Source organism: Pygocentrus nattereri, chromosome 19 (assembly GCF_015220715.1).
Source record: "Pygocentrus nattereri isolate fPygNat1 chromosome 19, fPygNat1.pri, whole genome shotgun sequence".
NCBI lineage: Eukaryota > Metazoa > Chordata > Actinopteri > Characiformes > Serrasalmidae > Pygocentrus > Pygocentrus nattereri.
In genome coordinates, this window is record NC_051229.1 from 11,220,668 (window position 1) to 11,233,259 (window position 12,592).

The 12,592-nt window shown below is 39.0% G+C and overlaps 1 protein-coding gene across 7 annotated transcripts in view; it reads right to left on the reverse strand.

The window, feature by feature from the left end:
• LOC108433094 (myomegalin-like) overlaps positions 1 to 12,592 on the reverse strand; it is a 90,039-nt gene that overhangs the window by 25,539 nt on the left and 51,908 nt on the right. For 6 of the 7 annotated variants that reach the window (XM_037531122.1, XM_017707430.2, XM_037531121.1 and 3 more), the window contains 15 exons: positions 12,294 to 12,413; positions 11,941 to 12,033; positions 11,067 to 11,288; positions 10,511 to 10,669; positions 10,154 to 10,258; positions 9,250 to 9,387; positions 8,908 to 9,087; positions 8,017 to 8,211; positions 7,040 to 7,240; positions 6,890 to 6,950; positions 6,437 to 6,522; positions 6,258 to 6,326; positions 6,062 to 6,168; positions 5,166 to 5,308; positions 143 to 267 (listed from right to left, as the gene is read on the reverse strand). In XM_037531122.1, the coding sequence (XP_037387019.1) occupies positions 143 to 267; positions 5,166 to 5,308; positions 6,062 to 6,168; positions 6,258 to 6,326; positions 6,437 to 6,522; positions 6,890 to 6,950; positions 7,040 to 7,240; positions 8,017 to 8,211; positions 8,908 to 9,087; positions 9,250 to 9,387; positions 10,154 to 10,258; positions 10,511 to 10,669; positions 11,067 to 11,288; positions 11,941 to 12,033; positions 12,294 to 12,413 (2,004 nt within the window). The remainder of the gene's footprint in view (positions 1 to 142; positions 268 to 5,165; positions 5,309 to 6,061; positions 6,169 to 6,257; positions 6,327 to 6,436; positions 6,523 to 6,889; positions 6,951 to 7,039; positions 7,241 to 8,016; positions 8,212 to 8,907; positions 9,088 to 9,249; positions 9,388 to 10,153; positions 10,259 to 10,510; positions 10,670 to 11,066; positions 11,289 to 11,940; positions 12,034 to 12,293; positions 12,414 to 12,592) is intronic. The other variant, XM_037531117.1, reaches the window with a different exon arrangement.

Here is a 12,592-nt window from a genome sequence, read left to right on the forward strand (position 1 = left end):
ACTATTGTACACATTGTAAAAACCTTGACATGACAAGTAAGCACAATGATCCTCTCAATGATCATTTATGCGTAATCCACTACAAAGAGCATACATGCTCTGAATCTTTTGTGAAGTTCCTGGAGCAGCAGGGGTCAGTTACCTGTGTTTTAGCCAGACTTTCAGCGGTCAGTTTCACATCGTCATCCTCTATGCTGTCTGTGAATTCCTCACTGCTACTGCCAGCGTCTTCATCATCGTCGTCCTCAGTCTCGTCCGTGCTGTAGTCTAGAATGAAAAACACAGCGTGGAGTTGAAGAAACTCATTTCATCTTCTTTCCACATCTCCTTGTTTTTCTCTTTTTTACTGGCCCTCAACGTTCCTGCTTTTATGTAATTCCTTCACCATCTTGTTGATTTTAATGTGTTTTCCACTGTTTCTTGACTTCTCCTGACAGCAGGCACATATCCAGGCTCAGTCATGGGATTAAAGTGGAAAAGTTTGTCAGAAGCCTCTGAGCCAGCTCTACTGAAGTGAAGCCCTGCCCATGCTTTCCTCTCTCTCTCGCCTCCTCCCTCCCTTTTCCTCTCTCTCTCACACAAAAATACATACATACAAGGCAAACAAAAGCTCGGAGACTCTTTAGCTCTTATTTAGTACAACTCTACTTAATTTATTTCTAATGATTGTAATAAGAACGTTATGTTTTCATAAAAACAATTTGGGAAAAAATATGTTATTACTTCCCTATATATAGAAACAAAGCTATATCTTTATGTACAGAAGTTTTCCAAATATAAGTCATTGAAGTCACTGTTGAATGGCTCATTCCACAAGCACATACGGCGAGTACCAAACTCCTGGACAGTGAAATGCTCTAAAAACATTACATAAGCTGAGTTACCATAATAGGCCTGAAGCTTTGGCAGAGAGAGAGAAAGAGAGACAGAGAGGAAGGGAGGGAGGAAGAGAGGGAGGGGTTGAGAAGGAAAGAGACAGCAAGGAGAAAGAGACAGAGAAAGAAAATAAGAAAAGGACAGAGAGAGAGAGAGAGAGAGAGAAAAGATTTAGAAAGAGAAGCAACAGAGAGAGTTGGAAGACAGAGAGGGAGAAAAAGAAAAGAGTAAAAATGAGAGTGAGAGAAAGTGACATATATACAAAGAGAAAGACAGATGGATATATATATATATATATATATATATATATATATATATATATATATATATATAGAGAGAGAGAGAGAGAGAGAGAGAGAAAGAAAATAGGAAAAAATACAGAATGAGAGAAAATAATAGAGAGTAAGCAGAGAATAAGATTGAGAAAAAGAATGAGAAAGAAACAAAAAAAAGAAAATGAAATAGAAAAAGAAAATGAGAGCAAGAGAAAGGCAAAGCATGAAGGTGAGAAAGACAGAGAAAGAGAGAGAAAAAAGGTGAGAGAGAGAGAGAGAGAGAGAGAGAGAGAGAGAGAGAGAGAGAGGCCTAATGCGGCTCAGCCTCACAGATCAGTACTGTGCTTATATGAGTCCTTCACTTCAAAACAAGCCCCAAACCAGCCCTGTGTCCTCCCTCTAGGCTCTGATGGGATTGAGGCTGTGGGCTCATGTACTAGATAACAGACGGGTGATATCTAATGGTCTAATGGATTTGGTGGAAGTGGCTTATTCTCACACGTCTCAGTGTTTCTACATGTTTATAGCAATAGTACTCTGAAAAAATGATGCACTGAATCTACATTATTCAAAAAGCATCTGCCCCCTTTTTCACATGAATAAAATCTATTACATCAAAGTGGTTGTTTTCTTGTTTTCAGTTTACTTACTTTTGTTTTGACGTAATCTATTTTATTTTTATGTATAAATGATGTTTGCATTTGAACCAAGTGTTATATTATATATATATATATATATATATATATATATATATATATATATATATATATATAAATATACACACACACACACACACACACACACATATTTAGTCCACAGCAGTTTACTATTGATTCTCCCATTCTTAAGTTATAAGGAGTGTTTTAGCTCTGAGTGCTTTTAGAATGAGGCTCAATACCAGACATTTAGAAGAGAGGTCTTTCATCTAATATGCGTCTTAAAACAAGAACATAAACCTGTTTAATTCTAAGTAGTAAAAAGTGGGAAACAGTCATGTACAAACCAACTATGACTGGATTTGGTAGGGAATTAAATGGGTCCCTTAAAACCCGCTGAGATCATTGAGATGTGTTGGGAAATGTGTGGGAAAAAACACTGCAACAGATCTGTGGACAGCAGGGAAGGATTTGTGGAAAGCAGTTCCTTTAATTTGAAAAGTATGATAAAGCAGCATGACGTTGTCATCAAGACTAGATGAATGCTACAAATGCTGATAAACTGTTAGCATCTATTTCTATTTTGCTTCTATTTTTTGGTGTCATTACAATTATTATTACAGAAAACACTTAAACCCTGCTACATAACACTGACATAACCATGCCCATAAACATGTGATGGCAGATCATATGCTGTCATGAGTTGTTATGGCAGATTTCGTTCACATAACTGTCATGACAGATGTCATAATTCAATGATTTTTCTGAGTGTACTCTAGCTAGCTGTCACGACAACAAACATAATGACATTTATTATGACATACCAATAATGGTAACATGACACTATATAATTACTGGACGTAATCTGTTAAAACAGAACATGACATCATCTATGACATGTTTATGGCATGATTATGTCACTAATATGTAGCAGAGTTCAAGTAAAGTGTTACCAAACAACCTTCAAGCTCCTCTATTTCTTCATCACATCTTTTTTTCATAATGAAGGAACTGCTTCCTTCCCAGTCTTCAAGATTTTTCTTTTCCACACATTTCCCAACATTGTCCCACACGATCTCAATAGGTTTTCACTGTGTGGCACCTCATAGTGTCTTGTTGGAATGCTCGATATTTGTTGTGTTTCTGTGAATAAGCAGGGTTTGCTAAACATCATTGTGTGGAATATGGGTTGTGAGCAATTCATTTTCACTGACGGTACATACTGCTACAGCTCAATAATATAATGATGCTTGCACTATATGTGTGTGAGACCTAAAGTGGTAACTGAAAGATTTGCCATGATACAATGTTGACCATGACAGTAGAAAATGTTTAAACACGCCCAGTAAAATTACACGCTTTGTAGATGTCCTAAGACAAATTAAGTTAAAACACTCTCTAGACAGAACAAATGAAATATGGCAATTCTATGCAAAATTTTGTGCACAATTTCTATTATTTTTCTACAATTTCTATAACATATTAAAAGAGAAATTAAACACAAAATATAAAATGCCACATTTTTTTTCCCCCACCACGTTAAATTCAGCAAATAAATAGTAATTGTGCATTAAAATGTGCAGAATTGTGTTCTAAACAGAGGATGTGTTAACTTAGTTTCACTTTAAAAAATGAACAAAACATGTTCTTTGGGCAAACTTTTGCATATGACTGTTATATATACTGAGCATAAAAGCATAAAAGGCATGCAATGCCCTCTAGGAAATGCATGCAATGTGCTAAATGTGTTTTGCCCATTTACTTGTCAGCAGTATAGCTGATTATGTTTGTGTCACTTAGTTCACTGCAGGAAAAACTGTGAAGGTCTATATCACCCCATGATGTAGAAGGCATGCAAACACAGAGTGCATGCACAGCTAGCATGCATGTGCCCACTGAACACTACAGGATTTACAGCTCAGCTCAGCATGTATTAAATTACACTACCAAATCAAACTCATGTTAATGGAACTTTTCCATGACTGAGAGCAAATGAATTACCTTAAATAATAAATACTGATAATGAAACACATATGGGGAAATGTGTATTTCATGTAGTACGATGCGTTTTTTATTTACTTACCTTGTGCGCATTTGATATTAAATCAGTGTTTTATGCTCCAAAAGAGAAATGTCTGTTCCTGATCATGTCTGGTTTGTTAGGGTGACCATACATCCTTTATTTTTCCAGGACATGTCCTATTTTAGGGACTTAAAAAATGCGTCAAGGCATATTTCTATATTGCCTAAAATGTCCAGGATTTAGCTTGTGCTTTCATATGGACATTTTGCATTCTACAGTCCCCAGTGTCCTCTTTTCTGAAAACCAAAATATGGCCACCCTATGGTAATAAAAGACCATATATCATAGACAAATGTAATCATGTACCTGTCAAAATTACAATTTTGACTTGTATACTACATAAAAAAATAATAAAATAAAATGCAAAAAAACAGTTCTGACCATGAAAGCTGGTGTAAATTTATTTCGGTTCGTTCTGAAATACATAAAAATGACCTGCGTTTTTCTTGTGAAATATTGGTGGAGAAACCTGAATGATGCAAAAACTGCTTTACAAAAGTCCAAAAGCTCATTTGGCACTGTGTTTCTGACCATCCAGTACAGAGATTTGAGAGGAGTAGGGATAACAAAGGCTTCTTAACTTTGCAGATAAAGGAAAATATAGCTATTGTACCATGCACAGCATGCAGAATGTCATAACTAACAGCTAATCTAAGCCACTAACTAAACACCAGCTACTGCATCTGACATTTGCATATATTACTTGGAAATACTGCAGGGAGAAAGTTGGAAAAAGCACACTATTACTAAAGCTTTAAACTAGCTCTGACCCGTCTTCGGATAATAAGCAAGAGTGATTTAGCCGATAAAGCCTAAGGCGATGCGTCCATATAAGTGAAATATAATGTTAGGCATATTTGGGCTTTTATGTGTGTAAACGACAATGGTTCAACTAAAAGAAAATGAATGAGTCAGACCATACAAATACCAGCACTTTACAGAGAAATGCTGTAACGAGCAACACAAGAAACACAATACACTGAAATGGCAAAACAGACAAGAACACTTGCACCTCCCAAAAAAGCATAAACACACAGAATAAATACACAAAATAAATTAAAACGTCATATTTGTTTGCTTTGCCACTTCATGAGTCTACAATAAAATCACTCACACCTTCAAGTTGTCAGTACACTTTTTTTCTGTTAGTTGAAGTGCTTTGCTGAAGGACTTGCTTGTATCACACACTCATTTATGCAGCATTAGGAACAGCACCCCCTGCTTGCATGGCGGCCTTTTTTTATAATGTGCAGCCCAAACTCTGCTGTGGCCCACCTCCATATTCGGCTTGGGCCTTAGCTGCCCTGTCCAGTGCCAGAGCTGTGTCTCGGGTCCTGCTCAGGACCTCTTCCAGCTGACCCCGCAGAGCTTGAACCGTGTCCAGTTCTGTGTGTAAGGCCCGTGTCTTGTCCGCGCTGCTGGAGCAACAACACAATACCACTCACATGGTAAGATCACCATTTAAAAACTGCACTACTATTCAAAAGTTTGGAATCACGTCATATGAATGACTTTTGCTTTTCTATATAAAACAGTAACTTACACAATGTAGATATAAAATAAAATAAATATACTTGATACCAAAAGTTATTATTAGATGTTCTACTTACTAGTTTGAGAACAGAAAAATAAAATTTGCAATATATATTTGGACATAATTGAATATGATCACCATTTCTGAAATATGAGATTTTCTATTAATATAATCAAAATTGAAAACATCAATTCCAGACATCTGGATGTTCATGTACATCAGCTTAGAGTTTCTCAAAGTGTACACCAGTGCTCTAGGGACTGTGGTTGCATCTAAGTCGCAGTGAGTCTAGTCTATTTGTAGAGGTCTGAGTTTAGAAATTAGGGCAGTGAAAGCCCAAGATAGCTGCTGGTGCTTGTTGCTCAAGATGTGGTTATTTTTTACCATTGTTTACACATTTTCATGCTATCTGGCTGAACTGAGATGAATTACTTCTTAAGAAGATTCAGAAAAGCACTAGAAGCAAAGTATACATGATCAAATAAGTCTACTGTAGTAGCGTTTGCTAGATGAGTATTCATCTTCTCAGAATAAGAATGCTTATCACTTTTGTCATTATCTTCTGAATGTAATGTTATGAACAGGTATAATCTGTTCCAAAATATGTTATAACTCTAGGTCCTGCTTGCTTTCTGACCTGTCTCCTCGAGTCTGGATGTAGCTCAGGTTCTGATACACTTTCTTCTCAGCTCTCAGAGCCTGGTTCAGCTGCTGGTACTCCAAAACCAGCTGCACCAGAGCATTCTGCAGGGACAGAGCCACATTACTGACACAGAGCCGACTTACACTTGGTTTGGAATGAAGATCATTGCTTTACAACTTTTAGAGGATACCTCTTGGTCCGAGCTAGTGCGGTCTTCATGATGTTTGGCCAGAGCAGACCTCAACTCTGAAAGCTCCCGCTGTCATTAAAAAGATGAAGTGATAGAACAGAATGAAATATAAAGAAAAAATAAGAAACTGGTTTTGTTTGAGAGGAACTGTTTGTATGAGAATGTGCGTGTGTTTGTACCTCTGCCTCTCTCTGCTTCCTCAGAGCAATCTGAAGCTCCTCTTTAAGAGCTTGTATCTCCAACTCTGAGCTGCTATCTTCCAGGCCTGCTCACAATACATACACACATATGCAGAAATTATACACTGATCTTTAAGCAGCAACACATGTACTGACCTACTAATATAGTGAGTTCCAAAAAGGAAAGGCATAATGGAAATTATGAAAAGAAAACTGACTAGTATTTTATTAGCTATAGTCAAATTATATAACTTACCATCAGTTAAAATCAGAACAACTAGGACACTGCAGGCTCTCTGCATGTGAAATACTATGACGCTGTGTTAAACTGCTATTGAGCAATGAGAGGTGAAAGGTGGAGGTGTGAGAACCCCCTGCTTTGAGGTTTCTTGAAGATCAGTACCGGAGATGTCTGGGCAATGCATTCATGTGTATTCTGAGGGTTGAACTTACCCTGCATGCCCCCTGCTGGTCTAGAGGTCGCCATAGCCTCTTCCTGACCCTGCATCAGATCCTAGAATACAAGTGCATCATATTAATCTTGACACTCATATGAACTCTGGAACATTTCTTATTGCTATATATGTGTGAGTGTTTGTGTACCTGTATAAGACTCTCTTTCTCTCTCAGTAAACTCTGCAGTCTCTCCATCTCTGTGGCCAGTGGTGCTCCCCTCTCTCTCTCCCTCTCCCTTTCTCGTGATAGCTCACTCAATTCTCGTTCCTGGGAGGACAGCTGCCTGTGCAATTCCTGCAGCTGACAGGTTCGCTCAGCTATCACCTGCCTCAACCTCTCACCATTCTCCTAGGAGAGAGCAGAAGAGAGAGACAGAGAGACACAGAGAGAAAGAGATAAAACTGAATTCACTTTAATCATACATCATTTATTATTCATTATTAATTTCACACAGAGAAAAACCTGCAAAATAACTATTTGTGCCTTGAAGTCGATCAGTGAAGACTCGTGTGTTGTCTGAAGTTTTTTTTTTGTGTACTGGAGCCACGAGGCTAATGCAGCTAAAAAGAAATGGAAACTCATACAATTACAAAGATGGATTTATAGACAAAGCTATTTAAAAAATGGACAAATCGATGAAGATAGACCAAACTACAGATAGAATGCAGGCTCGAAGATGACTGCTTCTATTATTTTTAGCTGTGCAACATACTTTTGTCCATCACATGTATCTCAGTTATCAACTACATTTTGAGGAAGGTGGCAAAATGCATAATATGGACCTTTTACTGTCATTTTAAATCAAATACAGTCACAACACAGAAGAAAACACAGGGCTAGAGAGAGAAAAACAGAATGAGAGAGCTAGGGAAAAAGGTGAGATAAATTCAAAGGAGACAATTACAATGTTTGAGACATGCAGGAGAAGACTTGAAGACATGGAAAGTGAAAGTGGTTAGACTCAGTAGTGGGTTGAGTGATAGAAAAAAACAGGATGTACAGAAAAACAATGAGATAGAAACAGGAAAGACAAGTAAAACTGCAACTGTAACGTTGTATTCAGTGCAACGCCTCCTTGTGGCCACAGTGTTGAAGAACAAGTGCGGGTCAGTGTTTAATTTTACCTTGATGTACTGGTCTCTGGAGCTGATGGTGTTCAGCAGGCCCTGCACCTGTATGTGGTGCTCCTGTGTCTGCCTGCTACGGTCAGACAGCAGCTCCTGGAACAGCCGTTCCTTCAAAGCCAGACGTGACCTCAGCTCCTCCACCACTTCATTAGGGCCCGGGATGACTTTAGCCATCAACGCTGCGGTCAGGTCCTTTAATTAAACAACAAGCCGACATTCTACATGGGATATGTCATAAGTAATGTACATTTTATATCCTTTCCCTGAAACCTATATACACAGGTCTGAAATCAAGGGTGTTAACAAGGAGTTTGCTTCTTTTGTTGCAGTAACAGCCTCTACTTTTCTGGTAAGGCTTTATACTAGATGTTGCTGTGGTGATTTGATTGCGTACAGCCACAAGAGCATTAGAGAGATCAGATACTGATGTTGGATGACATCTCAAAGGTATTGGATGGCGCTCCATCACTCCAGAGCGCTATCTATGGAGCTGTACTGTATGTTCACTCATGAGAACATGTGTCTGGACATTTTTGGACATGTATCTTAATCCTTGCTTGAGCTGGATTAGTTTCACCTGGGGAGATCCAGTAATGCAACTAATGTCAATGTCAGGGTTATGTTTCAATCTGGGTTATCTTGGGTAATTTGGGAAGATTACACATTCTGTACGAACATTACTTCAATTTGTACGAACTGGAATGTGAAACCCCTTACAAATTACATTATTGGACCTCCTCTTTAAAACTAATCCAGCTCAAATAAGATACTGGTTAGGCTAGTAGGGTAAAAAGACAGCAGCAACTCTGGTTTGTCAGGTCTAACTGGAAAATACCCCACTTTCAGAATGACATGATGAAAAAGCAAGGTGGGTGTGTGCGTGTTTACCTCTGTCTCTTTGCTGCGCGTGTGAAGCGTGCTGTGTAGTTGTGTGATGATGTTGTCTCTCTCACGGAGAGCGGCTGTGTGTTTTTCATCACACTGCTGTTTGAGCCACTGCAGCTTCCGACATGCCTCCTGAGTCTGCTCCAGCTCCAGCTCCTTACCACGCACCAGGGCATCCAGACTCTACTCACAACACAACACAAATACATTTAAGCTACATGTGTAATGTAAATTACAAAAACACCAACATCTCAAACAAAAAAAGTACATATTGTTCTGTTGATTGTGATTTAATTCTAATAACTTAATAACTTTATACCGACACACAGACACACAAATCCATACCGTTAGAGTCTCTTCGTTGTTAGACAGAATGCAGCGCAGTCTCTCCAGGTCCCTCTCTTTCTCCCGAAGTGCTAACTGCAGTCTGCGGACTTCACTCTCTTTTTCTTCCAGACAGTGGAACTTCTCATCAATAGCACGCTAATAACATGCAAAATACACATTTACACACAACACTTACAACTTAAGACATTACTACCACAGTGTACTTACGAGTGGGAAGAGGGTTTTTATATTTCTGTTGCATCCTACATAGTCTGTGCGGCAAAGACAGGTTTCTAATGTTGTGTGATTTTAGTCAATTTTACAGTTTTCTATTTTGCCATTAAGCGTGTGTGGATCAGAATTTTCTAGTATGTGAATAGCCATTAAACACTAGACTACCACAGCCATGCTACAATAAAGGCTCTCTAACTCAATGAGCGTGCCATGGGTATTCACTTTTTCTCAGTAAATTAGGATTTTGGATATGCACACTAGCTTCTCTCTAATGTTACAGGGTTAAGAAACATGATATGTCTGAACTCTACACTCTACTACAGGGAAGAGAAGAGCCTGAAACCTTTGTTTATGACAAAGTGTCTTAATGAAGTGTAGACAGACTACTGCAGCTGGCCATTGTATGAAGTTCATTTTACACTTTACACTTTATAGACTAAATGGAATAAAACTTTAATGAATTTATCAAGTTTTTGTATGAGTATGGTATGAAATATGTTGCAACTAGACTGGTAACTTTAGCTGAGGTGGAAACAGATGTTTAACATGTGTCTGTTTATCTTAAAAGACTTCAGAATGATGCCCATTTTTGGGAGCAGAAGTGGGGGTGGTCTACTATTCAAATATTTGCCTAATAAATTCAAATATCAAATTTGACTTAAATGCAGAGTACTGTAGTGGGCAGTACCTCCAAAGCTTTGTCCCGGTCACGTATGCGGCGCTTTAGTTTGTCCAGTAGGACATCCTGGGGTCGGCTAGGATCAGCTGGCTGATCCAGCAGCTCAGAATACTCCTGACACACATACATGTACATAAGTGATGAATCAGGCAGAACTGTCAAGATTAAACATTAAACCTTCAAATTTCTAGGACATCATTTAATACAGGCTTGGTCTACACTAGAATGCCAACTGTCTTTCAGCATTAAAACTTTAATTAATCTAGGCTTAGGATTGATCTGGGTCTGTAAAACCAGCAACAAGAGTTGATTAGTTGATTACCTGAACTGAATGTGTATGTGAGTCTGCATGTGTTTGTGTCTTACCTGCAGCAGTTTCTCCTTCTCTCTCAGTGAAAGCTGGAGTTGTGAGATGGTTTTGTCACGAGCTGCAACCTCAGAGTGCTTGTCGCATTCACCTTCCTTCAGTTGAGCCTCCTTCACCTGCTGCTCTGAACGCAACTGCTGCACTGTGCTGCGCAGATCCTGTATCCAAGAACAAAGTAGTGCTTCTTTCACAAACTTTGGATAAGTGTCATCAGCCAGGGGTCTACATTTTTAGAGACAAATGCGACGCAAGTGGCGTAGAAGATGATATGCTGTTTAAATGCTGGTTGATGTATAGCTCAACTGGAACTCAAACCCAGTCCTAGTGTTAACGCTTACCTCTCTCTCAGACACTGTCTTTTCCTTTTCTCAAATCTAGTCGATCAGCTAAGACACTTGTTAGCACTGTACAAACTGCATGCCTACATCATCACACTTCCCTAAACTGTGTCAAAGTGTTCAGCAATCTCAACTTGCTTAAGTGCCTTCTGACATTGTATGAGAGTTCTGTGATCCACAAAAATGGACAGAAGTACATGCAATTTGTCTTCTGTACCTGGTTGTGTTTTTCAGTGGTCTCTCTGTGTTGCAGCGCTGCCTCCAGGTCACTGCACAGGCGGAGGCGTGCGTGCTCCAGGTCCTCTGCTACTCTCTGGCTCTGCCTATGAGCACGCTGGCTGGCCTCTAGCTGCAGCTGAGAGCAGAACAGAGAACTCTGCAGCCCCACTATATCCCCTTGCAGCTGGGCTACAGAACCTGCTTCAGCCCCATCTATGGTCTACAAAAAAAGAGAAAGAAAAGCAAATACAGACACAAGTGTACTAAACTTTAAAAATGCAGCAAAATTTCAGACACAAAATATCTTTCCCAAAAAGGTCAAAAACAGCATATCCAGATTTCATCAGTAAGTGCAGATGTGTTCAAATATTTTGAGAAGCAGCAGAACAACAGTGAAAATGTCAGCCATGTGGTTTCCAAGAGGGATATTTATAATCTCTGTTCATGTCAAAAATATCAAGTGGAGGTGCGACACCCAAAAACATCTCCACTATAGGACAAAACATGACAGGCAGAATACAGCAAAGCAGCAGAAACAGCAAAATTCACAAACCACATGACAAAAAAATAAAAGAATTCAATGTCTTAGAGGCCCAACTGCTCTCTGCTCTTGAGGACACTGGATTTTGTGCCATATAGACCTTACTATACATACTTACTTTAGTTATTTATGTATGTATGTTCGTATGTATGTATGTATGTGTGTGTATGTAAGTTTGTATTTATTTATGTTTTTTCCATGTTCTCTTTGTGGCCCAGACTTGATTTAAGACCAAAGATTCTTGATTTGGCACGTCACTACTACTTCAGTAATTGTAGTTGAGAGAGACAGAGAGAGAGAGAGAGAGAGAGAGAGAGAGAGAGACACTCACCTGTGTGTGCTGGAGCTGATTGTGATGGGCCATCTCTCTGAGCTTACACATAGTGGTGTTCTGTCCTTCTATAACTTGATATAGCTCTTGTGCCTGCACACACACATAGCATATATGTTTGACAAGACCATATTTTGTCCGGACATGCCTCCTGACGCAAACCCTGAAGGCACTGATCACATCTGCTCTAACAAGCTTGGTTTGACCTTGATTAATGTTACTCTCAAATAGTTTTGCAGTATATCAAAGAAAATGAAATAAAACTCAAAACATACTTGAGCCTGTGTCTTTATGTACATGTATGTATTTGTATGTACATGCATATAGGTATCTGCCTGAGTGTATCTGTGTACCTCTGTCTCTTTAGTAGTGAGGCTTTCAGTGAGGCTCTGGATGGTCCTCTCCTGACTCTGAGCTGCTTGTCTGATGGAACGTAGCTCAGTCTCCATTTCACTCAGCCTCCCCTGCAGCTTCTGAAACACCCACACAAAGACACAGAAATCAATAACAGCTCTGCATTTGTATTTGTTTGAATAAACAAAGAAAGCCTGTTTGGAAAATGACAAAATTCATCACAGGGCCCACTGTGTTTAGAGTCATTTGTTTAAGGTATTTTTTCCACAAAGGAATATTGGCAATTTCTTTATTATTG